General features: G+C 38.2%; 1 protein-coding gene across 1 annotated transcript in view; it reads left to right on the forward strand.

Moving 5' to 3' along the window:
* Positions 1–25,371, forward strand: part of RAD51B (RAD51 paralog B) — a 599,650-nt gene that overhangs the window by 6,274 nt on the left and 568,005 nt on the right. The window contains exons 3-7 of the mRNA XM_023755857.1: positions 2,645–2,758; positions 6,880–6,996; positions 17,178–17,314; positions 23,665–23,784; positions 24,661–24,844. Coding sequence (XP_023611625.1) covers positions 2,645–2,758; positions 6,880–6,996; positions 17,178–17,314; positions 23,665–23,784; positions 24,661–24,844 — 672 coding nt within the window. The remainder of the gene's footprint in view (positions 1–2,644; positions 2,759–6,879; positions 6,997–17,177; positions 17,315–23,664; positions 23,785–24,660; positions 24,845–25,371) is intronic.

Below are 25,371 nucleotides of genomic sequence, written 5' to 3' on the forward strand. Positions count from 1 at the left end.
AGGTAACTGAGTTTCTTTCTCTTGCTGCTTTTAAGATTCTCTCTTTGTGTTTTGCTCTTGGCATTTTAATTATGATATATCTTGGTGTGGTCCTCTTTGGATTCCTTTTGTTTGGGGTTCTCTACGCTTCCTGGACTTGTAAGTCTATTTCTTTCACCAGGTGGGGGAAGTTTTCTGTCATTATTTCTTCAAATAGGTTTTTCAATATCTTTCTCTCTCTCTTCTTCTGGTACCCCTATAATTCGGATGTTGGTACGCTTGAAGCTGTCCCAGAGGCTCCTTACACTATCTTCGTATTTTCGGATTCTTTTTTCATTTTGCTTTTCCGGTTGGGTGTTTTTTGCTTCTTCGCATTTCAAATCTTTGACTTGATTCTTGCGCTCCTCTGGTCTGCTGTTGGGAGTCTGTATAATATTCTTTATTTCAGTCAGTGTATGCTTAATTTCTAGTTGGTCCTTTATCACAACATCGAGGGTCTCATTAGATTTCTTGAGGATCTCACTATATTTATCAGCGGTCTCACCAGTCTTTTCGAGGGCCTTACTAAGTTTATCGGCGGCTTCTAGACAGTTCTTGAGAGACCTTAAAAGTGTGGCTTTGAACTCTATATCCTCCATTTCTGTCATTTGTATCCTGTTTCTTTGTCTCTGCATTTTTTATGCTTTCTTGGTGCACCCCCTTGTGGTCTTTGTGTGCAGTCTTGTTGTAGTTAAGCCTTGATTGTTGTAGGTAATACTGGGGGGTATTTGACCTCCAGGCCAACTGGCTGTGAGAATCAGCTGTGTCTGCAGTGGGAGAACTTCTGTCCTCTAGGGAGGTGCTAGTCTAGCCTTTGCCTGAGGCTATCCCGCAAATGCCTCTGTGCAAGGCTTGGGGGCAGGGCGGGTCCCAGGGGATCAACAGGGCGGGCGGAGCGAGCAGTTATGGCTGCTCTCAGTCCCGTCCCCAGAGGCTCTGCCTCTCAGTGTCCCAGCAACCGCTGCAAACCTCGGAGAGAAAGCTGCCCTCGAATTCTGACCGATGCCAGACAGTCCCGCTTCTCCAGTCCCGCTTCTCCCGTATGAGTCTGGGTCCCTAGAGACTCGCTCGGAACTGGAGCTCAGAGCCTGAGACTCCCTCCCGATTGAAACAGACAACCGCACCCTCAGCCGCCAGCTGGCTCAGCGTGCACCTCCACACCTTAGTATTTTACTTCCGCACTGCGCCTTCTCTGAGTCTCGGTATGCCTTTTTCTTTCCTTCTAGTTGTAGAATTTCCACTCAGCCAGCCTTCCTGTGGTTCTGGGTGATGTCCGTTCCATCTTTTAGTTGTATTTTTGAAGTGGTTGTGCGAGGCAGCAATCTCCTGTGTTTACCTATGCCGCCATCTTGGTTTCTTTTTGTGTAGACTAATTTTATTTTATTTTTTATTTTTTTAAAATATATTTTATTGAATTTTTACAGAGAGGAAGGGAGAGAGATAGAGAGCTAGAAACATCGATGAGAGAGAAACATCGATCAGCTGCCTCCCGCACATCTCCCACTGGGGATGTGCCCGCAACCAAGGCACATGCCCCTGACCGGAATCGAACCCGGGACCCTTCAGTCCGCAGGCCGACGCTCTATCCACTGAGCCAAACCGGTCTCGGCTATGTGTAGACTAATTTTAAATGGTGAGCCATTTAGGTTATGCTTCCAAGTATGATTTCATTTACCCAGGTTTAATATTTTTACATTTTGGGGAGAAGGATGCTCTTGGCATAAGGTGAAGTACACCTGTGCCTTTATTTGGGGTTTTAGAGAAGTTTCACCTACTTAAAAGAAATTTTTGTAATTACACAAGAAATATGACTCGAATGAGGAAATGGTATTCAAAATGGGTAATTCCTCTTAAAAGCAAGAGAAATTAATAGTTAGGATCATTTTCCTATTGATGGAATGAGAAAATGTATAGAGAAGATGTTGCATTTTTAAGCTCTAAATAGTGAAGCAAATCTCTTTTGGGTTAAATGAGATTTAAGGTTTTAGATTAGGATTTAATCCTTAATAAGACAGACTTTCAGAATATGTTGTAATTTTAAGATATTGCTCCATGTGTTAAAGATCTTTTTGATTCTTCTGTTATACATTTAGTAGTCCCCATGTTCATATTTTGAAACACCCTTAAAAGTATGAAATTTAACATTTCATTTCATAGTCAGTTTTGTTCTCTGTCAATTATCAAATACTTCCTCTGAATGATCTCATGCAGCTTAGGAAAAAACACATTTCCACCTGACACTTTCTGGATATTTGTGCCCAAACTTTTCAGGTACTAGTGCAGTGTTCACACACACATGGGTTGGATGCTGCTGCTATGTGATGTTACTCAGTGAGTCCTTTGGCATATGCCAAATAAATAGAATAATTACAAGTTAAGACTATCATATGTTTTAGTTAAGGCATATTTTGAAGGGAAAGTACTATAAGGAGCACATAAATCTTTGATCTGCAATAAATTCCACTTTTATCTACACATGGACAGTATCATTTGAAATTTTCCTTTTAATTTCATTATCTTTGTTACATATATGTTTAAAATATTTTCTTTATGTCTCATTAGGACTTTTTATAAAAAAAAAATCTTTATTGTTGAAAGTATTACATATGTCCACCGTTTTCTTTAGGACTTTTTGTGTCTTTCCCCATTGGAGCTAATGAAGATCACTGGCCTTAGTTATCGAGGTGTCCATGAACTTCTGTGTGTGGTCAGCAGGGCCTGTGCCCCAAGGATGCAAACGGTATATTATATTTTTAAATTATGATTTGGTTATTATTTTTATTTTTATATTATACTTCATCTCATTTAAAATCTTATTTGGGGTGAGGCAAAAACAAAAATAGAGATGAGTACCTCAAAAATACTGACTCTTACACCAGAGTTAGTCTTCTAATGAGAACATATGTGAAAATTTATGTAGTTTATAAGCTCATGGGAGATAGTTCCTAATTACCAGAATGAGGGGACAACAAAGTTTTTTTCTTTGTAGCTAAAAGTGGTATTTCAAAAGGTCATCTTTCTCTTGTTTGGGTAGGATTTGTGGACCTCATGGTTAAATTTTAATATACTTTTAATTATAGATTCCCCTATCTCTATTAATACTTGTACCATCATCACTTACTGTACATATTAGACTTGCATTTGCTTCTTAATTAAATAAATAATACCTAAAAACTTATCCTCTCTCTTGAGAAGAGTAAAAGTCTTTTATAACATCAGGTTGTACTATTTTTTTCGTATTTTCTGTCACATGACTTTAGCTTTTCAAATTGTAAGTTTATGCATGGTAGAGACGATATTGTTTTCCCAGAATAAGAGTTGCCTAAAAGTCTGTTCAGTGATTTCCAAATGTATTTATTTATGTGGATTGTAAATTACTTATTTTACTCTCTCATATTGAAATTTGGTAACCACTGAGCAATAGAAGTGCAATTCTACAAAGTAGGAAGTGTCATTTGAGACCTGTGAAACAATGGACGGATAAAGTACTTTCTTTTGTTCAACTTTAGCTTGTGATCTGAGGAAAATACCTTAAAGGCAGAGCAGGTAGAAGGAGAATTAGAATCGCAGTTGGGGTTTGGCACTACTATTAGCGTTGCCAGTGATCTCTAGCTTTGGACAGCTCACTTTGTTTTAGCAGAGAAGTTAGAGTTAAAATAGTGAGATGATTTTGCGAGTAGATTCAAAATAACCTGTTACTATTTCAAATGTTGTAAAACACCAACCTTTCAATTTGATATTTTTCATTGTGTTCAGTCAATATCTATGGTCTATTTCTAGTTAAGTAATAAGAGAGCATGAGCAAGAAATTCACTTTAGCCTCCGCTTACATCATAACTTCAGTTGCAATCTCAATACCATCCAAATGCCAATTCAGGAATTCATCTTTCTCTTTTGCTATACATGCACTCTTGTAGCATTCTTTAGATTTGAGTCCTGGCTTAGCCTTAGTTCATTCCTTCAGTAAATATTTTTTGCCTGTTTGTTTATTCAGTCACTTATTCTTTCCACCAATCTTTATTGAGTCCAGCCATGTGTCAGGTACTTTGTCAGGTACCGGGGCTATTGTAGTGAACAAGATTGATAAAGTTCCTGCCTTCCCATAGCTTATAGTCTAATGGGAGAAGTCAGACATTAACAAATAATTACATAAATATTTAGTGAATTGTAGTGAGTCCTGTGAAGGAAAAGTTAAAGGAGTCTTGAAACTTAATAACAGGAGACATTACTTAATTTAGGGGAGGGCTCCCACAAGGAGCAACACTAAGGCTAAAACCTGAAGGATGAATAGGAGATAGGTAAGCAAAGGAGTTGGGAAGGGAGGTGAGGGGGAAGACTTCCCAGGCAGTGGGGCCAGTCTGTGAAGGGAAGCAGAATGGTGCCTGCATGGTCATCAAGTCAAGCTGGTGTGAATGGAACGCAGCAGTGAGGAAGAGAATGGCAGGAGATGAAGTCAAAGAGTAAGCAGGAGTCAGATCATTAGGGCCTGCAGACAATGTTAAGGATTTTGAACTTTATTCTGGGAGCAATGAGAAGCCATAAAAGGGTGTAATCTAATATGTTTTTAGAGACTCAGTTTTGAACATAGGTGATTGAAAGGGAGCAAGAACTATTTGTGAATAATAGGTATCTATTAACATATTCCAGACAGAAAGTGATTGTGGCCTGGATTATTAGTGTGGTATTAATGCCGATGGTCTACTGTCAATTAACATGAGAGAGATTGAGGAGGTAGAATGCGTAGGACTTGGTGATTGTCTTCGGTGGTGCTGAGTACAGGAAAGTGTCAGATGACTCCTTGAGTTTTGCTTTGAGAAACTGAGCTAAGGAACACTGGAAGAGGGCCAGGTTTGAGGAAGGCAGATCATGGATTCAGTTTAATTATTGTGGAAATTAAGGTGCCTGTGAAACTTGGAGTGGAGATGTGAAGTAGGCAGTTACATGGAGGGTGGGGCAAAAGTAGGTTTACAGTTGTTCGTGTAGAAAATAACACAATAACTAATAAATCATATAAGAATAAGCTGCGTTTTTAATGTACTCTCAACTGTAAAGCTACTTTTGCCCCAGCCTTTATATGGACATGGAGCTTGGAGGAGAGGTCTGCACTAGAAAGATGCATTTGGGAGTCATCAGTGTAAGTATGGTAGTCAACGCCAAGGGAATGCAAGTCCTGAGTGAAGCCAACGTTTATTTATTATTTTTTAAAAGTATTTTTATTGATTTCAGAGAGGAAGGGAGAGGAAGAGAGAGATAGGAACATCAGTGATGAGAGAGAATCATTAATTGGCTGCCTACTGCACACCCCACACTGGGGATTGAGCCCGCAACCCAGGCATGTGCCCTGACTGGGAAACGAACCGTGACCTCCTGGTTCATCGGTCGATGCTCAACCACCAAGCCGTGCTGGCCGGGCAAGGGAAGCCAACATTTAAAGATGAGCTTAGATGAGTCTGAGAGGAAGCAAGCACCAAAGTAGAAGAAAAGCTGGCGGGATGTCATATCACCGTATTACTCTCTCTCATTTATGCACATACTGTTATTTCTGGAGTCTTTTTCTTTTAGTTTATTTTACATATTTAACAAAGTATCGCCACCCATGTCCACCCAAGTTGCCTGATTATAAGGCATTGGTGCTGGTGTTAAATCAGATGCAAGCCATACAACTTTGACTTGTTTTTCTAATTATTTTATGTGCCTGAATATAGCCTTAAAAAATCTGTGGTAATCCATGGTTTAACTGAAATAAGAATTCAATAGGTAAAGTTAGAGAAGAGTGGGCACATATATGGCTCATAAATATTAATATGTTGGTCTTCCTACATCCTCCCAGGGGCAGAAGAGCCTTGGATTTGAGATATTGATTTATTAAATTGTAAACTTTAAGTGGGTAGACTTTGTCTATTTGGTTTACCATGTATTTCCAGAGTTAATCATAGTATATCGCATCAGTAGGCCCTCTAGTTTATTGCATGAATGCATTTTTATGGTTTCATTTCATTCATAAAATTTCATTCATAAAAATGAACTCTTTAATGGTAGAGATTGCAAGAGGCAAGCATACTCATACATTACTAGTGGGCAGGTAATCACATTAATCACATCTGCAAAGGTCCTTTTTCCAAATAAGGTAGCATTCCCAGGTTCCAAGGGTTGGACGTGGATATTTCTCAGCCTACCACACCTGCCTTTTAGCCATTCCTCACAAACCAACCTCGGTTTGAAATGACAACTTGATCATGTCATTCGGTTGCTCTCAGCATAAACTCTAAACTTCAACAAGGCTCTTTATGATTTGGCCCCTGCTTATTTCTCCAGTCTCATTGCTTTTCACACCTCAACCACACACCATCTTTCAGCTGTTCTTAAGGAAGTCTTTATTTTTTGTAGTTTTCGTTAGTTTCCATTTCCTCCTTTTATTGCTTCTTGACCTTTCTTTGTACATTTTCTCTTTGGCAGGAACATGAACACTTTCTTTGCTTGTCCAACAGCTATTTCAGATTTTAGCTTAGTCCAGCTCTTCCAGGAAGTCTTCCTGGATTATACAGTCCAGGTCAGGTGTACTGTCTTTATGTCTCCACTTTCCCTTTCACAGTATCTCTTATTAATTGTATAGAAATTGCCCAGTTTCTAGTCCTGATGGTTGACTATAAGTACTGTGAGGGCAGGGGCTCTGTCTGTTGAATCATATCCCTATAATCTAGTTCAGTCCCTGGCAAAGATAAATATTTGTCGAACAAACAAATTATAGAGGATGGAAAGATGGAATTGGGGTTCTAACTGCTACAGTTTGAGGTTTGGAGTTGGTTTATGTTTTTGAATAGAGATGGAGGTTGAAAAGAACTTAATCTTTTTCTCGTTCAGGCTTATGAGATAAAGGCACAGAGGTCTGCTGCCCTCTCGCCAGCATTCTTACCTACAACCCTTTCTGCTTTGGATGAAGCCCTGCATGGTGGTGTAGCTTGCGGATCCCTCACAGAGGTAAAGGAGACACTTTCCGAACCTTCTTTCATTAAACTATTACTTTCAGAGCAGGGGAAAAACTTTAGTTAAAAAAACACGTTCTTCCTTGAATATTAATCTGAATTAAATTATAAACACCCAGAACATGGTTTTCTACTCAGTGTCTAGTATAGTTGCTCTGCAAAAAGATGTTTAAAAAAATCCTTGTTGACTGACTGGTCTGGTTTGGTTGCTGTTTGTTTGAATTAACTTGGAAAGAGATGAATATTATGAAATAATATTAAACAATTTGGAGGAATTAAAAAAGAATCACTGACTTAGTGTATTAGGAAAGAAAATTTGAAATTTTATTGACATGTGGGAAAATTACAGAGTTAAACTGAAATGAGCTATATTTATTTCCTGTTGAGGATAGAATTTGGTTCCAGGAAGTGATAGATCTTAGTTATATACTGTTGCAAAACAAATTACCTCAAAACTAAGCGGCTCAAACAACAAAGAGCACATACTGGTTTTGTTTCTTTGGGAATGGCTTCGCTTGGTGACCTTGGCGAGGAATGCGGTGTCTGGAGGTTTGGTGGGGCTGGCGGCTGTTTCCAAGGGACTCACTCAGGACTGGGAAGTTGGTGCTGGTGTTGACAGGAGGTCACAGTTCCTTCCCAGGCTGCTTTGAGCCTTCTCATGACATGAGGGCTGACTTGCAACAGGATGGATGATCCAAAAGAAGGCAAGATGCAAGTGGCCATGCCTTTGATGATTTGACTGTGGAAGTTACACATCATTACTTCTGCCACATTGTCTTAGAAGTGAGTCAGTAAGTCCAGCCCAAGTTCAAGGAAAGGGAAATTAGGCTCTACCTTTGAAGGAAGAAGTATCAAGAAAGGATTTGAAGACATTTAAAAACCAGTTCTTTTCCTTGAAAACTGCATTGGTTTGCTCACTGGTCCTGATGTGGTGAATTGATAGACTACATTTACCAATACACTCCTGAGGGACTTCTTACCTGAGAGTTACAGGGGTGTGGATACTTTAAGCAGACTTCTAAACAGGAGCACTCTTAAATGCCGATAGTCATAAATTTAACTGTAAATTTTTTTCCTTAAAGATCTAAAACCCTGTTTTAGATACGGAACTATATCTTATTTCCGGTCTTCCAGGAAGGATTAAAAAAGGTGTGTATACTATGCCCAGTATTTACCTATTAGATAGTTGGTAAATGAATGAGTGAAGTAACTTAAAAAAAAAAAAAAAATTAGAACCTGCTGTTGCAGAGTACCGCCACCAGATGGTGCCAGAATTCTATTTTTAAATAATATTTTTGTGATTTAGTTGGACTTTTGCTTGAATAAATTTAGAACAATAGTGACCCACAGTTATAAACTTATTTAAATAACAAAAAATTGATGTAAGGAAGATTAACCAATAACTACTTTTTATTTCTTAAGTTTTAGAGTAATTTTCAATACTTTTCACTCAGTTTTTATCAATTCTTTCTGAATCCAAGCTGTAGTTACAAGCTATTTTTAAAAATATATATATTTTATTGATTTTTTTTTCCTACGGAGAGGAAGGGAGAGGGATAGAGAGTTAGAAACATCGATGAGAGAGACATCAATCAGCTGCTTCCTGCACACCCCCCACTGGGGATATGCCTGCAACTAAGGTACATGCCCCTGACCGGAATTGAACCTGGGACCCTTCAGTCCACAGGCTGACGCTCTATCCACTGAGCCAAACTGGTCAGGGCTTACAAGCTATTTTTAAGTGTTTTTTTTTTTTTCATGATCTGCTGGGCTGAATTGGAATAGAAATCTCTGACTATTTATTAGTGGCAAATTCTCTAATTTTTGTTTCAGCCAAAGGCAGCCCCTTCCATCTTCTTGGGAGTTTGCAGCTGAATATAGGAGTATTTCTGTTTACCTTTTATTAAAAAAACAAAATATTTATTTTATGTATACAGATTTAAGTATATCCTGCATGTGTAAGTAGTGAATTCCTGGAGCCCATGAGCTAATATAAGATGCAGAACAATATCCGAACCATTGACACTAGCTGTGGACTCCTCCCTGATCTTTGTCCTTCTGCTGGGAGGTAACCTCCGTCCTGAATTTCTGCCGTTCTCTATTCCCCCTGTAGTTTCCTATACCTTTACCACCTATATACATTAGAGGTATAACATTTTACTTAGTTTTGCTTATTTTTGAGCTCCATTAAATCATATATCTGTGGTTAAATCATATCGTATCTCTTCCGTCTGCTTCTTTAACTTAGTATTGTTTTCTAAGATTTATGCATGTTGTTGCAGGTAGCAAGAGTATAATTCACTGCTGTATCATATTCCATTTTGAAAACATGCTACAATTCATTTATTCCTTCTCTTGTGAATGAACATTTGGGTTGCTTCCCGTTTGCTACTAATGTAAATAAGTTCTGTGAACCTTGCACATGTCTCCTGGATCACATGTACAGATATTTCTGTCGGGCAGGGATTGGCAAACTACTTACTGCCCAGTGGTCAGACCTGGCTCACTGCCTGTTTTTGTAAATAAAGTTTTATTGTAACACAGCTGTGCTCATTTATTTACATTTTGCCTGTGACTATAAGGCAGAGGTGAGTTAGTTGTGATAGAGACCTCATGGTCTACAAAGCCTAAAATGTTCCCATCTGGCCCCTGTCTAGGGTATCTACTATGGAGTGATTTGCTGCTTATAGGGTATGTACATGTGTAACTTTGCAGAATAAGGGCAAATTGTATTTCAGAGTGGTTGTGCCTATTTACGTTCCTACGAGCAAATGTGCACGAATTCCTCTTACTCCATATTTCCTTGTCTCGGTATTATCAGACTTATTAATTTCTGCCCATCTTTGTGACCTTAGTTTTAATTTTCCTGATTTCTAGTGAGCTTAAATATCTTTCCATAAATCATTTGGCTATTTAAAAACATAATTTTATTAAGGTATAATTTAAATACTATAAAATTCAACCATTGTAACTGTCTAATTCAATTAGTAAATTTATATGAACTCATCACCACAATCCAGTTTTGTTTATCCACTCACTAGTTGATGGACACTAGGATTGTTTCCAGTTGTGGTCTATCAGGAATAATATTACTATGAACATTCACAGACATGTCTTTGTGTGAACATAGGTTTTTGTTTCTCTTGGGTGGATTCCTAGGAATAGAATGACTAGATCACATGATAGGTGTGTGTTTAATATTTAGAAACTGTCAGACTGCTTTACAAGTGGCTGAACCATTTTACACTCTCACCAGCAATGCATGATTGGTTTGATTCTCCACATTCTCACCAAGACTTAGCATAATATTTTTTATTTTAGCTATTCTAATGGGTGTGCAGTTATATTTCATTGTGGTTTTAATTTGCATTTGCCTGGCCATGTGTATATTTTCTTTAGTGAAATGTCTATACAAATCTTTTGCCTATTTTTTGATTGGCTGTTTTGTTGTTGTTGAGTTATAAAAATTCTTTATATATTCTGGATATGTAAAGTCCTTTATCAGATATACGATTTGCAATTATTTTCTTCCAGTCTGTGGCTTGTTTCTTCATTTCCTTAGTGGTAGCTTTCAAACTTTAAAGTTTTGGAATCCTCCAATCTATCAGGTCAGACTCTTAAATTAGTATGTTATATTGTCAAGTTGACAAGTTGACTTATAGTTATGTTACTTTCTACTTTTGATATTTTGAGCCTATTTTATGTTAAATTAACACATGTAGAAATATCACATATTCCTGGAGAGCTGAACCGTGTACAATAGTTCTTCTATGTAGCCCTTGTCACCATTACAGTTTTGCTGATTGTGAAATTAGCTAATATATGTGTTCCTCATTGGAGAATAAATTCCAAGTGAGCAGGGATTACATCTTTTTCTTCTTAATACATCCACAGTATTAGGACAGGTAGAGGGTACTTAATAACTATTAGTTGATTGAAAGAATTTGTTTTCATTTATTTATTTTTTAGCACGTACTAGTATATAGTGCTTGTTTACTATAATGCTTGTTTTCTGCTGCCTCTCTTTTACTTATTTTCCCCTTTGATCTTTGAATAACCTAAACTTTAGGAACTTCTAATGTTATTGCTATTGCAGGGTATAGTATTTATTTTACAGTGTTTGTATGCCATTTGTTTTTTCAAATCATCAAAATAGCACATTTATTTATTTATTTTTTAAAAAATATATTTTATTGATTTTTTGCAGAGAGGAAGGGAGAGAGATAGAGTTAGAAACAATGATGAGAGAGAAACATCGATCAGCTGCCTCCTGCACATCTCCTACTGGGGATGTGCCCGCAACCAAGGTACATGCCCTTGACCGGAATCGAACCCGGGACCTTTCAGTCCGCAGGCCGATGCTCTATCCACTGAGCCAAACCGGTTTTGGCATAGCACATTTAAAGAATATGATTTTTCTACTTAATTTATTTTTTTAATGAATGCCAGTAATTCTTTTACTTTAGGAGTGTTTTTATTATATGTTTTTAAAGTTGTATATCTCTAATGTCTATGTATCTATTTATCTCTATATTATTTTTGTTATATATTGCTGTTTAACAAATCATTTCAAAGCTTAGTGCCTAAAAACAACAATAAATATTTCTCTCAGTGTCTGTGAGTCAGGAATGCAGGAGCAGCTTCGTTAGGTGTTTCCTGTTACAGTCTCCTGAGGTTACAGTGAAGATATTGGCTGAAGCCGCCCGTCCTCTGGAAATGTGACTGGCACTGGGGGAGATGCTTTGGAGATGGCCTCCTTACTGGCTGGGAGTCGGTGCTGGTTGTCGGCAGGGGCCTCGTCATTGGCCACATGAACCTCTCCACGGGGCTGCTTGAGTGTCTTCCTGACGTGGCATCTGACTTTCCCTAGAGTAGGTGGTCTACGAGCACAAACTAGACACGGCACTGGCTTTTATGGCTTAGCCTTGAAGTTGTAGACCATCACTTCTGCTGTGTTCTGTTGCTCACACAGGCACACCCCATGCAGTGTGGGAGGGCGTGACTACCAGAGTGAGGATCACAGGGTCCTTCTTAGAGGCTGGCTGTCACTATACCGCTGTACATGTGTTTGTGTGTTTATATATGTACTAGAGGCCCGATGCACAAAATTCGTGCAAGAGTAGGCCTTCCTTCCCCCAGCTGTCGGCACTGGCTTCCCTCCGGCACCTGGCACCCTGACTTCCCTCCAGCCGGCAGGCACCCGGGACCCGGGACCCAGGCTTCCCTGCCCACCTGCCACAGCCCACAGGTTGGTCGCAGCTTGCCTTGGCCCTCCCAGCTGTGGCGGCTTGCTTCGGCCCTTGCAGCCCCAGCTTCCTCCAGAAGGTTGTCCAGAAGGAGGTCCGGTCTAATTAGCATATTACGCTTTTATTATTATAGATGTATGCATGTATGTGTATATGTGTGTGTGTGTGTGTTTAATTTGTGTGTGTGTGTGTTTAATTTATTGCCTCTCTCTTCCTTGAGATTTTGTGGTACGCAGAATTTCGAAAATGTCCTTCTACAGATGTTCTGCTGTAATCCCTGTAACCTGTGAATGTGATGAGATATTGCTCCCACAGTTATGGTCTGTTATATGGCACAGTTGACTTTAAAATAGGGAGATTATCCCAGTCTAAGCCCATGATCCCTTAAGAGCAGTGAGCGTTCTCTGGCTAAAGAAGAGGGGAAAGCCAGAAGGATTCAAAACATGAGGATCCAAAACATGAAGGTGGAAGGGGCCATGTGAGAAGGAATGTGAGAAGGGGCCTCTAGGCGCAATGAGCAGCCTTCAAATGACAGCCAAAACGGAAACAGGATGCTCAGACCCACAATTGCAGAGAAGTGGATTTTGCCAATGACCTGAATGAGCTTGGAAGGTGATTCTACACCCTCCCCTCCCCCAACCTCCACATGGAATCCTAGCTCAGCTGACATTTTGATTTTGGCCTTGGGAGACTGAGCTGAGAAGCCAGGCCAGCCCATCAGGACTGCTAACCTACAGAGCTGTGAGATAATAAATGGGTGTTGTTTTAAGCTGTTAAGATTGTGGTAATTTGTTACATAGCAATGGAGAAGGAATACAGATATCAATGGAGATGTCTAATGAATTGCATTGCACACTCTTTGTTTCTGGCTAAGAGGTCAAGCCTAGAGTCCCAAACATCAGGCAGAACGTAGATCCGGTGGAGGTGAGGGATAAGGCAACTGGTTGAGTCAACTTAGGCTGGGCCTGGAGATGACTGAGGGAGGAAGAAAAATCTGGAAATATTCTGCTGTCATTTGTATGGCTGCTCCTTCCTGACTCTAACGTCAAAATTCCCTGATTTATTTGTCATTGGTTTTGATTTATGAGAACTTCACTGAATCTGTGTATATTCAGTTACAGACCAAGATTAAAAGTGGAGCTAGAGAGGCGCTGCTCCTGCCAAAAGCAGAAGCAGTAGAGGAATATATAAGCAGATAATTCTTCATCTGTTATAACTGAATATTGGTAGCAAGGTATGTTTCAAGTTTAAACTTTAAAAGTTTACATTATGTGGAGATCACACCATGTGGTGGTGGCTTTGCCATGTGAGAATAATAGAGATCAGACCAGTGTTTCTCAATCCTTTTTTCATTATTGCCCCCTAAGGAGTTTATAGACTTTTTCCCCTTAATCACCCCCGCCATGCCATGAGATTTGAATACTACATATATACTGTATATTAGTTTATGTACTGTATGTATATCAAAACCAAGTTTCATCCTTGGGTTGGTATCACCCCTCCCGAGAATGCCCAGCAAAGATGCTAATGTGATTAGGTAAATTTAAGATTGTGTTTAAAGGATCATCAAAAAAAGGTATTTTCGTATTGTAATCCAGAGATTACAGGACTAGAGAACTGGCCCAAACTCAAGTTAGCAAAAAGAGATGTAACATCTAGGTATCTTAGTTCAAGAGTCCCTCTGGGAAAGTAAACCCAGGAAGCGCTGCCAAATCTTTATAGCATTTGAGTCATGATTAGATCCTTGCTCTAAGTAATAAGAATCACTTTAGCACATTTCTACATTATTCGCTTTGTTCATGATTGCAGGAGACCTGGAGTCCTTGAGTGAGGCAGTTTTGCTTTGGAAATGACTATCCTGTCCCAAAAAGGTAGAGGCAAGGTGCCGGAGTCTATTTTGGCATCCTCATCTTTCCCCCCAACGGTTAAATATGACAGTCCTTTTTCTTTCTCTTCGACAGAGTGAGCTGTAGCCTATAGGATCACAGGGTTGTAAACTCAAATGCCTACAAGGGCCAGACGCGTAATAGAAAAGCGTAAACAGTGAAGTGTAAGACATAATTGTTTTGTTGGTCAGTTTTGGTTGCTTACACTCTTACTGCAACAGCCAAGTTTGCTTTTCTTGCTCATGGGTCTGCAGGCGGTCAAGGTGGCCTCCCTCAGCTGCGGAAGGGTCAGGTCAACTCCGTGTACAACAGTAGCAGCAGCAGGAACACTAGGGAGAGATTTCTAATTGGCGTTCCTTGACTGTAGTGTTTTGAACGGCAGGATAATCATGTGTCTGCAGGAATTTAGCATATGTGGTTGATTGCATTATAGTTCCCAATTTTTCACTTACTCACTGATTTGACATCTTTCTCCGTAAAGGTTTTGTAGAGTCTTTCACGTGTTAATTGAGTGTTGAATGATTATAACCGTTGATACTGTTCAATTTTTTTTTTAGATGTGAAACTTGGGGCCCTTGTCATTTCCATGTCCTCTTGCCTTTTTTTCGGATTTGTTCCCCTGCCTTCTCTTTTCCCCTCCCTTCCCATTTACTAAAAAAACAGCAGTTGTCAATATGAAATAAGAGGAACTGGTGGAGAGAACCCAAGATATAAAACCTTCCACATGTTGGTGTAAAGTAATTTAAGATCGATGTTTCTTTTACAAGACAAAGTGCTACCTGGCCTTTCTGAGCTTTTTGTTGGTTTTAGGATTTAGAGGGTTCATTATTTTTAAAATGAATTCTGTAGGTCTGAAGACCTAATCATATTTCTACAAAATTGTAGAGCAAATGGAGACAAATAGTTAGACCCTGGGGATTTGGGAGTGGTCATTAAAAAAAAAAAAGTTTCCATTTGCTTTTTCCTCAGATCAGAAGCAGGCAGTCCTTAAATTGTCTTCTGTAAAGTATTGGGCTTTAGGCTGCCCCCATCTTGAATGTGGGAAGAACAAACATGGTTAAGAGTTTGGGTCCTAACAGGTCTGGGTTTCACGTTCATCTCAACCATTTAATCTCAGTTAAGATTAAAATGACTAGGCTTCATTTTTACGTTAGTACAGTTAGACTTCTTTACTTGGGAATAATTCTCTTTCCTCTTTAAATCAATGAATAAGTCAATTATTAAACCACTTGTTAATCCTTTGTATTTGGTATTTGAGTGGTCTTCGCAACTGGTTATTTCCTCTCAGTTCTTTTGCATTTCTCAGGCAGGTTGGAAACGCAGGCTCTAACTATCTGAAGCTAATTGTACTTTACTGGTGTCTTCTGTGTGTAAACGTTGTATTCATTTTGAGTTTCCAAGAAGCAAATAACTTAGACTATTCTGGTTTGGCATGTTCTCTCTCTCTAACCACATTGGAGCTGAACCTGGGAACAGAACACAACTTGAAATTTTGTGGTTTGGCTGCTAGAATTTGGAGCTAAACTATCTGAAGCTAAAAATTATTAATGTTGAAATGTTTTAACCTACTAAGTAAACCTGAAAAATAATGAAATTTAATTTTTATCTGGATGTCAGATGTGTGACAGTGCTTGGAAATGATATCAGTGTTGTTAATTTTATATAAAGCTGACTGGTAACGCATGGAATTTCTATAGTACTCTGTAATGAGATGGGGCGTGACCATAAAGTTCATTTGAATTATGAGAGCTTCTTTGGTTATCTCCCAGCAAAGATTGTAAAAGAGCTGTTGAATTTAAAGATGGGCAAATTTTTTTTTTTAATGAAAAGGTGATATGTCAAATTTGCCCACTTTTTCTTATGACCAGTGGCTACGTTACATGCTTCATAGCAGATTAAAAACCAACCAGCCAACCAACGAAACACTCTTACTCCATCCCTAAAGTGATGTTTCAACAATAAGTGAGATAGTAATAGCCTTTTTAAAGATAGAAATTAAATTGCAGAGAGACTGTTTTTTGTCATTGCTTGGAAATGTTTCTTTTGTAATGTGATTTTTGTTGTCAGAGATATGCGTGTCTAATGAAAACTTTGCCATCTGCACACTGTAAAAAACTTATAACAATATTTTTTATACTGTTGAAAATCTTCCAAATAGTTTCAGTTGATTTCTAAACCAATTGTTAAAAATGCAATATCTTTTGATTAGTTTGTAAGAACATTGATAGGAGGGAAGACAGACATTTATTAGCCAAAATTCAACAAGAACTAACTAATGGAATTTATTGAAAAATAAAAATACTGACTTAGTAAGTACAACAATGACATACTACTTTAATTTCAGTCCTTGCATATTTGCAATCAAGCCCTTCCCTACTATACAGCCATTACAATTAAGTACTGAAATAAGCAGAACTTAGGTCCTGACATTTCAATCACTGAATTACAAAATATTTAAGTCAATATTTAAAAAAGTAGAGGCCTGATGCACGAAATTTGTGCAAGAGTAGGCCTTCCTTCCCCCAGCAGCCAGCACTGGCTTCCCTCTGGTACCCGGGACCCGGGCTTCCCTCCAGCTGCTGGCAGGCACCGGGACCAGGGCTTCCCTCTGGCCGCTGGCAGGCACCTGGGACCCGGGCTTCCCTCACAGTCCTGGCTTTGTCTGGAAGGTCGTCTGGAAGGACGTCTGGTCTAGTTGGCATATTACGCTTTTATTATTATAGATAATATAATTTCATTATCATTCCTCCACTGAAAATATTAATTTTTTTATGAGAGTGAAAAGACCTAAGCAACTGTTGGCAGCAAGACAGCACCAGGTGTTAGACCGATGGAGTCAGACCAGATCTTGGTACTTGAGTTCTGGCTAAGAAAGAATTCAGAGTTAAGACTCAAACTACAAGAGAACCAGTCCAGATGCATTGGGGAGAAGTTAATTCATTATATACAGTGGACATCTCTGGCAATCCAGATTAGTTGTACTATGTTTGTGGCAAGTTCTTAAAGGAGTTTGCTTGTGATTACAGATATTTTTTTTTTTTTAGATTACAGGTCCACCAGGTTGTGGGAAAACTCAATTTTGTATAATGATGAGTGTTTTGGCCACATTACCCACCAACATGGGAGGATTAGAAGGAGCTGTTGTGTACATTGACACAGAATCAGCATTTAGTGCTGAAAGGTAGGAGATTTTATTATTTTCCACTATAATACTTCAGTTTTGTAACATATATTAGCATATAACATTTGTAAACAGGTTGACATTTACTTCTTTTTTTTTGAGAACACAGAATTTAGACACTGTTTTAAAGGAATTGTCCTTTTACCATTGATGGAGCAGTTTCCTTTTACCTTTTCTATCCCTTTATTGGTTTAAGTGGGGTTCTGGGATAAGGTGTGTTTTGCAGAAAGTCAGGAAGAAAGAAGTTCAGAAAGAGGGAGAAATATAAGTGGGAAATGGGGACGAGGGAAAATTAATAAGAAAGACAGGTAAGCTGCTTTGTAACTAATTTCTAGTTGGAAGTAAAATATTAGTGAATGGAAACATTGCAAATTTCAAAACATTTTTTTGATTGAGAAGTATTTCACGTTAGCCTTTGAAATAGTATGGCATTCACTGTAAGAAACACACTGATAGTAAGTGCATCTTTGCTTGGAAAGAAAAGATTTACTTAGTTGGGAAAGGACCTTTAACATTCCACGAGAGAGACACTTAGTCATGTGTGTATTTCTACACACCTGAACGTAAGTCTGGTCCTCATCTTTCCTTGCTCTAGTTGATAGTCATGAGCAGGAGTTCTTGTCCATCTAGACCAGTGATGGCGAACCTTTTGAGCTCGGCGTGTCAGCATTTTGGAAAACCCTAACTTAACTCTGGTGCCGTGTCACATATAGAATTTTTTTGATATTTGCAACCATAGTAAAACAAAGATTTATATTTTTGATATTTATTTTATATACTTAAATGCCATTTAACAAAGAAAAATCAACCAAAAAAAATGAGTTCATAGGTTCGCCATCACTGCTCTAGAGATTGATTCTATTCTGTTCTCTTGGTCAAGTTATATTATAGGTATAGTGAGTCTTTCTCTCACTATGTTATTGGGAATCAGATCTCTTTCTTATTTCTCTCAAGGAATACTATTTAAATCAAAACGTATTCCCTGACCAGATATGTTCCAAATGGTTTATTTTGATTAGAGTTTATTTGCTTTGTTTTACATCTCTTGGGTATCTATTCTTTGTACTAGTAAGTATATACCACAGGTTTGTCAGCAATTTGTTTTGTTCCTGAAGTATCAGCGTGAAAGGGTTGTCAGGTTGAAAACTGAAATTTTGGTTGACAACCAAGAAGTTTTGGTGAACAATTTGGTTGAGACGGGAGACGTTCGAGAAATGAGGTTTCACTGTATATTTTAGCCAGGTCGGTGTGGATTCTGGCCTGAGTTGCGGGCTTGAACATCAGTAAAGAGCATGCAGGAAGCAGCCCATAGGTTTTTCTATCTCTCTCTCCCCGTCCCTTCCTCTCTCTTCCTCTCTCTAAAGTCAATTTAAAAAACATATTTTTAAAAGCTGAGTCTTAGTACTACAAATAGACATGTGAGGAACACTGAGGGAAGTGGGGAAGGAAGAGATGGGACCCAGGACCCTGGAAGGGGACACAGGGAGGTAGGATATAGAATCAGAATATTATGAAGTAGAAGTAGACATTCTTGAGTTGTCATGAAATCAGAAAAGCTTTGAAAAATAGGAAGAAGATGTAGCCCAAAACGGGAAGAAGCCAATCAAATAATCACAAAAATGTAAAATTGTAAGTCATAACTAGGTATACACAGGAGAGGTATGTGTTGTATTGGTGCTGTGTGGAAGCCATGGCCATGCTTAGGTCTGAAGGAGTTGCTGTACTTAGTATGCATGTCACTTCTGAGGGTGTCAGGTACCCCAAAGCCAGTGCCCTTTATTATTTATTTATTTAAAAATATATTTTCATTGATTTCAGAGAGGAAGGGAGAAGGAAAGAGAGATAGAAACATCAATGAGAGAGAATTATTGATTGGCTGCCTCTCGCCCACCCCCTACAGGGGATTGAGCCCATAACTCGAGCATGTGCCCTGACCGGGAATCGAACTGTGACCTTCTGGTTCATAGGCTGATGCTCAACCACTAAGCCACACCGGTTGGACAAGCCAGCCCCTTTAATTCCTGCCAGACTATGTAAAGTGTCACTTTTTCTGAATCAGTGTATCAAGAGGGAGGCATAGAGGGGTAGTGGCCAGCCATAACTTTGGCTGATTTTGAAGGCAGTACTAGTGTGGTCTTAGTCACCTATTTGCTAGTTGGTACAAATCCAGGATCTTTGAGTAGGAGGCAAATAGGGGAGATAAATTCCCTTGCCATTTTTTTTAGATGGTTTCATGAATCTGGCTAGGTTCTCCTTAGTCCAACTTCAGCTGCCTTATCATTTGTGAATCTAGGTGAATTGGTAGGAAGGGAGATCATGAAGAGTTTCTAGGATAGAAGACGGAAATTAGTTTTACGTACTTACTATTACTAAAACAGAACTTTGGAATTTGCTGGAATCTGTAAGGTACTAATAGATTCACATGATTATGTTTAGTAATCTCACAATGCTGAACAAGAACATATTAAATAATGAACAGGAAAATATTACATATGTACAAGAAGCTTTGAAAAACCATGAACTTGTATTTCAGCACAATAAAAGGACTTTTTTTTTCCATCAAGAATATGTTTTATTTCAAGTTGGCATGTGGTCACTAATATAAAACTTAAAATAATTATTTTTATTATTTTCTTAAATCCTCACCCGAGGATATTTTCCCATTGATTTTTAGAAAATGTGGAAGAGAGAGAGAAAGACAGAGAGAAATATCAATGTGAGAGAAACACATCTATTGGTTTGTACCCCGACCAGGGCCTAGGCTGGGGGGGGCCTGTAACAGGTATGTGCCCTTGACCGGAATCGAGCGTGGGACCCTTTAGTCCGCAGGCCAATGCTCTATCCACTGAGCCAAACTGGCTAGGGCTAAAGCTTTTAACTTTCCATTTATACAAGAGCTGTGAAGTAACAAGGAAATAATGACAAAAACCTTGATTCGAATCCATTGTTCTTCCAGATGCTGACCAGTTAGTCTAGAAATCTACTCAGCTTCTCTTTTGAACTGTATCTTGGGTTCAGTTACTTCTAATCACGTGAGCTATTCTCTAGTTCAAGACCCCATCTGGATTACTGCACTTGCTGATCTTACTTGCACCCTTGCCCATCTACAGCCTCTTCTTCATTTGGTATTTAGAGTGCTTCTTTATAAAGAAAAGAAGTCCGGCTATGTTTGTCCTGCTCCTAGGCTTTTACTAAATAAAATCCAAATAAAACCCACAGACCCAAGGATCTTGTGTGTTTCGCTCCCTGGCTAGCCCTCTGACCTTATTTCTTTTTATTCTCCCTCTTGCTTTCTGTGTTTCAGCTACGTTAGCCTCCTTGTTATTTTCAAATGCCCCAGGCATCTTCTTACACTGGGCTTTGCACTTATCATTCTCTCTTCCTATGCACTGTTCCACTGGACAGCCACATGGTTCATTTTTTTTTTGTCTCCCTTAAACCTTTGCTCAAATGTCACCTTATTAAAGAGGTTTTCCCAGACCACTTTACATAAAATGTCACCTGCTTCCATCTGTCACAGCCCGTTCTCTTAAAATTGGTTCACTTTTCTTTAGAGCATTTATTATCTGACGCATTTTATACTATATTTCTTTGTTTCTCTCAGTAGAATGTAAGTTCCACAAGGGAAGGATTTTTTGTTTTGTTTTTGTTCATTGCCATATCGTTAGCACTAGAACAGTGCCTGGCATACAATATAGTAAGTCCTCAATAAATGTTTGTTGAATGAATGAATCTAAGTGCATTCTTTGAAAGATGTCCACTAGATGGCATTGTTTTCAAACTTTATGTAATTAATGTCTGGAGCAAAAGATGGGTTCTTTTCTGTTGCTTGCTCCAAACAAAACAGATCTTTGTTATGAAGATTGTCATGACAAATTGCTATGATTAATGTGAGGCGTATATATTTTTGCATTTATATTTTTGATTTATATATTTTTAAAAATCTTTTCTAAAATTAAAAAAAATCACTTAGAGAAACTTAAAGAAAATCACAGCATACTGGTATGTAAATAACCATTTGATACAATTGTTTAGTCTGATAACTATGGTTATTATTTTTATCTCTGTGCACAATTCCTAAGTTTTTCAGGCTTATTGACCCTAAGTTAGTCTCTAAGCTCATTAAGCTTGACCTTAAAGGCACCACCGCCATCCCACTTACACCTTCTGGCTAAAACCCTGTATGATTTTATTTCCCTCCTGCCATCTCCAGTGGTTATTGAAGTCAGTAAGGCTCTTTTAGTTTATTTCCTACTAAACCAGATAAATTGTGCATTTTTAGGATGGAAAGAAAGAAAATACTCCTATTGCCTAGTAATGGAGTACCTGCTATATTTAATGTCCAGAAGTAAATTTTATCATTAGCAAGAACTGTGGCTTCTATATTTCATGGTGTTAGTGATATTGCCCCTAACTCCACTCTCCACCAAAGTATCAGGGAAAGAAGAGAGCGTAACTATGAATAAAGTTAGCTCATGTCCATGCCATGGCCACTTTCCTTCTGAGGGACGTTAATGGAATGAACGAGCAGTAAGGAGTTCCAGAGCCACTAGTTGAAATCCAGTCTAATGTTGGAGGCAGAGAATTACTGTCTGTCAGCTGTTCACTTGTTGCCAATGAGTTAGGTACTCTCAGTCTGGTTTCTCATCAACTGCGCATTCAAATTTTGAAAAACTTCTATGTTTCAGATGGATGTTGTCATTTCTATCCTGTTAAAATTAAGTGGGTTCCAAGTACCAGAGCTTTTTAGCTGATTTCTCTGACTAGCACTAAATTCAATAAATAATTGTCCTAATAAAAATATTTATACATTTCCCAAACCCTCAAAACATTTTCTAATGCCATCTTATTTCTTCTTACTTTTATCATTTACCTTATTTAAAAAAAATTTTCAAATTCCTATGCCTTTCTTAGGAACTTCTCTTGAATGGTCATTTGATCCATTTTGTTCTCACTCTTTACACATCTTTTAGTACTCTTCCTTACTCCTAAAATAATTTTTCCTCTTCCTGTTCAACCTAATGTGTTTTTTCTTTTCAAATTGTTCAAAGTATGCTTTAAAAATGTTATTGACTAGATTTCTTTAATGTTTCTTCCTGTTTTAGATTTTTCTCTTTCATTTCTGATTATAGCATATGTGAGGAACTTATTTTGTTTATCTATTTAAAGTTCTCAGCTTCTTCTTGGAACTCATTAACTGTCTAATAATGAAAAAATACTGTTCTTTTGTACTTTGTGTCTTTAAATGGAACATAAAATATAGGATCGTTTTTGTGTTTCTAGGCCTTCTTCCCAGTCACCCTTGGATGATAGTTAAGTATGGGGCTAATAAAGTATCATTTAAAATAGGAGACAGTTATACTCTAAGGTTTATATTTTTAATCAGAAATTTCTAGTGCTGCTCTCCATGTCTTGTACTATTAATGGAAGTAGTTGCATCTGTTTCAATTGTCACTCTCCTATGCTTGGCCTACCCCATGGGGCATTAGAACTAGCTTTGAGGTCAGAATTCAGTGTTTAGAAAATCATTTTTTACTTACAACATTTATTTGTGAAGAAAGTAATTTTCTGTTTAACAAGGACTTACTGGATAGCAATTTTTGTTTGTTTGTTTTTGTAATCCTCACCTGAGGATATATTTTCCCCCATTGATTTTGGAGAGAGTGGAAGGGCGGGAGGTGAGGGAGAGACAAAGAGAGAGAGAGAAATATTGATGTGAGAGAGACACATCAATTGGTTGCCTCCAGCATGAGCCCCACTTGGGCCCAGGGATCAAACCCGCATTGGAGGTACATGCCCTTGACCGGAACTTGAATCTGCGACCCTCTGGTCCACAGGCCCATGCTCCAACCACTGAGCAAAACTGGCCAGGGCACATTTATTTTGTATGTATTAAGTTTTAATGGAAAAAAATATCTTTTAGGTCTGAGACATGGAGACCTATTGATATTTGATTATTTGAATGATAATATATTTGTTCAAATATATTTCATTCATGAAAATGCATTTTTCTTATTTATTAAATATATATTATAACTACTAGTCAAAATATCATTTATAAAAAAACATATTTATCCCAGAAAGATAAACCTGAGAGGCATTAGATGCAAATTAAAAGCCCTTGCTGGTCTCATGCTCTATCTGCTAACCTCTCTTAGTGCTTATAAAGCAGGGCTTACATTCCAGACTTGTGTATTAGGCCGTTTTACTTATACCTGCTCTATTGATGAGGCTTTCATTATAGTGTTCCTTGTGGCTTATGAGTTTCCTAAGTAAAATTCATTAGAGGTTGAGCAATGTGGCCTTAAATATCATTGACTATTTTCATTATTCTATTTTTTCCCCCATAGACTGATTGAGATAGCAGAATCTCGTTTTCCAAGATATTTTGATACTGAAGAAAAATTACTTTTGACAAGCAGTAAAGTTCATCTTTATCGGGAGCTCAGCTGTGATGAGGTTCAACAAAGGTATGCCGGTTTAGATTTCAGTATTTTAGTAACACTTTGAAGATTTTTTTGCTGTTTTTAGTTTCTCAGTGAAAAAGATCCCTACATATTAGGTTTATGAGCAATAAAATGATTTCCATATTCTTTATTCACTATGGCCTATTAATTGAAGTATTTCTTTAAAAATGAAAAAAACACAATAAAATGTTTTATATTTAATTAATTAAATGGTGTATTAATTATGTATTGTTTTATTAACAAATTACCCCAAAGTTTAGCAGCTTATGGCTCACTTGGGATTGGAGAACCTTGAAGAATTCCAAGGTCACTCATGTAGATGCTGGAAGGCCTCCCTTCCTTCCTTGATGTTAGCTAGAGGCCTCTGTTCCTCACCCCATGGGCCTCTCCATAGGGCTGTTCACGACACAGCAACTCGCCTCCCCCAGAGTGAGTGATCTGAGAGAGCGGATGGGTGAGAGAGAGCCCAAGGTGAAAGCTGTAGTCTTTTATACCTGCTCTCAGAAATGCCAGGCCATCATTTTATCATATGCTATTGGTCACACAGACCAACCCTAGTACAAGGTGGGAGAGACTCTGTAGGGTATGAATTCGGGGCTATTTTGGAGACTGGCTACCACAAGTAGTTTCACCCTAAAATTGGAGCTTTAGAACTATCAAAGGCTAAGGAATGAAACCATTTTGGTTTATTTCCAAAAGCATGCCCTATGTGTAGAAGAGATGTATATGAAAATAAGTTATGTTTATTGAATACTTGCAATCATCACTGTAACTTAGAAAAGAACAATTTGTTTTTAAGTTGGCTAACCTTTGCAATGCCCTATTTTTAAAAATTATGTCTTAAACTTTTCTACTATTTTACAAATTCTACTTTTACAGGATTGAATCCTTAGAAGAAGAAATTATTTCAAAAGGAGTTAAACTTGTGATTATTGACTCCGTTGCTTCTGTGGTAAGGAAGGAGTTTGATACACAACTTCAGGACAACATGAGAGAAAGGAACAAGTTCTTGGCAAGAGAAGCAGCCTCCTTGAAATATCTGGCTGAGGAATTTTCAATCCCAGTAAGTTTTTCTTTCTCTCTCTTTTTTTCTTTACCATTCTTTTATTATTATTATTATTAAAGTTCACTGACATAATATCAAGGAATATAATTAGAAGGAAATGTAAAACAAAGGACTTTCTAAAGGTACATAGTATAATAGCTAGAGCAAATGTCACCATCTTATTAAATTTATTCTTCTATTGAGGTTATTTCATCCTTTTTACAGTTTGAGCCTGGAACAGGTTTATTTATTTATTGACATACGATATTATACTAGTTTCAAGTGTACAACATAGTGATTAGACACTTACAAAAGTTACAAAGTGATCAGCCCATTACTGTTGGCATGACTTTCAGTGGTGGGAGTTGTGATGAGGAAATCTGAAGATGAGGATATGTTGCAAGGGTTTGCGGTAGTTGAGCTGCAAGATGCAAGTGTTCGCTGAGTTACATTCCTGTTACCCGTGTGTGGGAGAGTCCTGCTTCTTCAGCCTCGCCAACATCTAGTATTGTCAGGCTTTTCAGTCGTAGCCATGCAATATCTCA

This window comes from Myotis lucifugus, unplaced genomic scaffold, assembly GCF_000147115.1.
Source record: "Myotis lucifugus unplaced genomic scaffold, Myoluc2.0 scaffold_85, whole genome shotgun sequence".
Taxonomy (NCBI): domain Eukaryota; kingdom Metazoa; phylum Chordata; class Mammalia; order Chiroptera; family Vespertilionidae; genus Myotis; species Myotis lucifugus.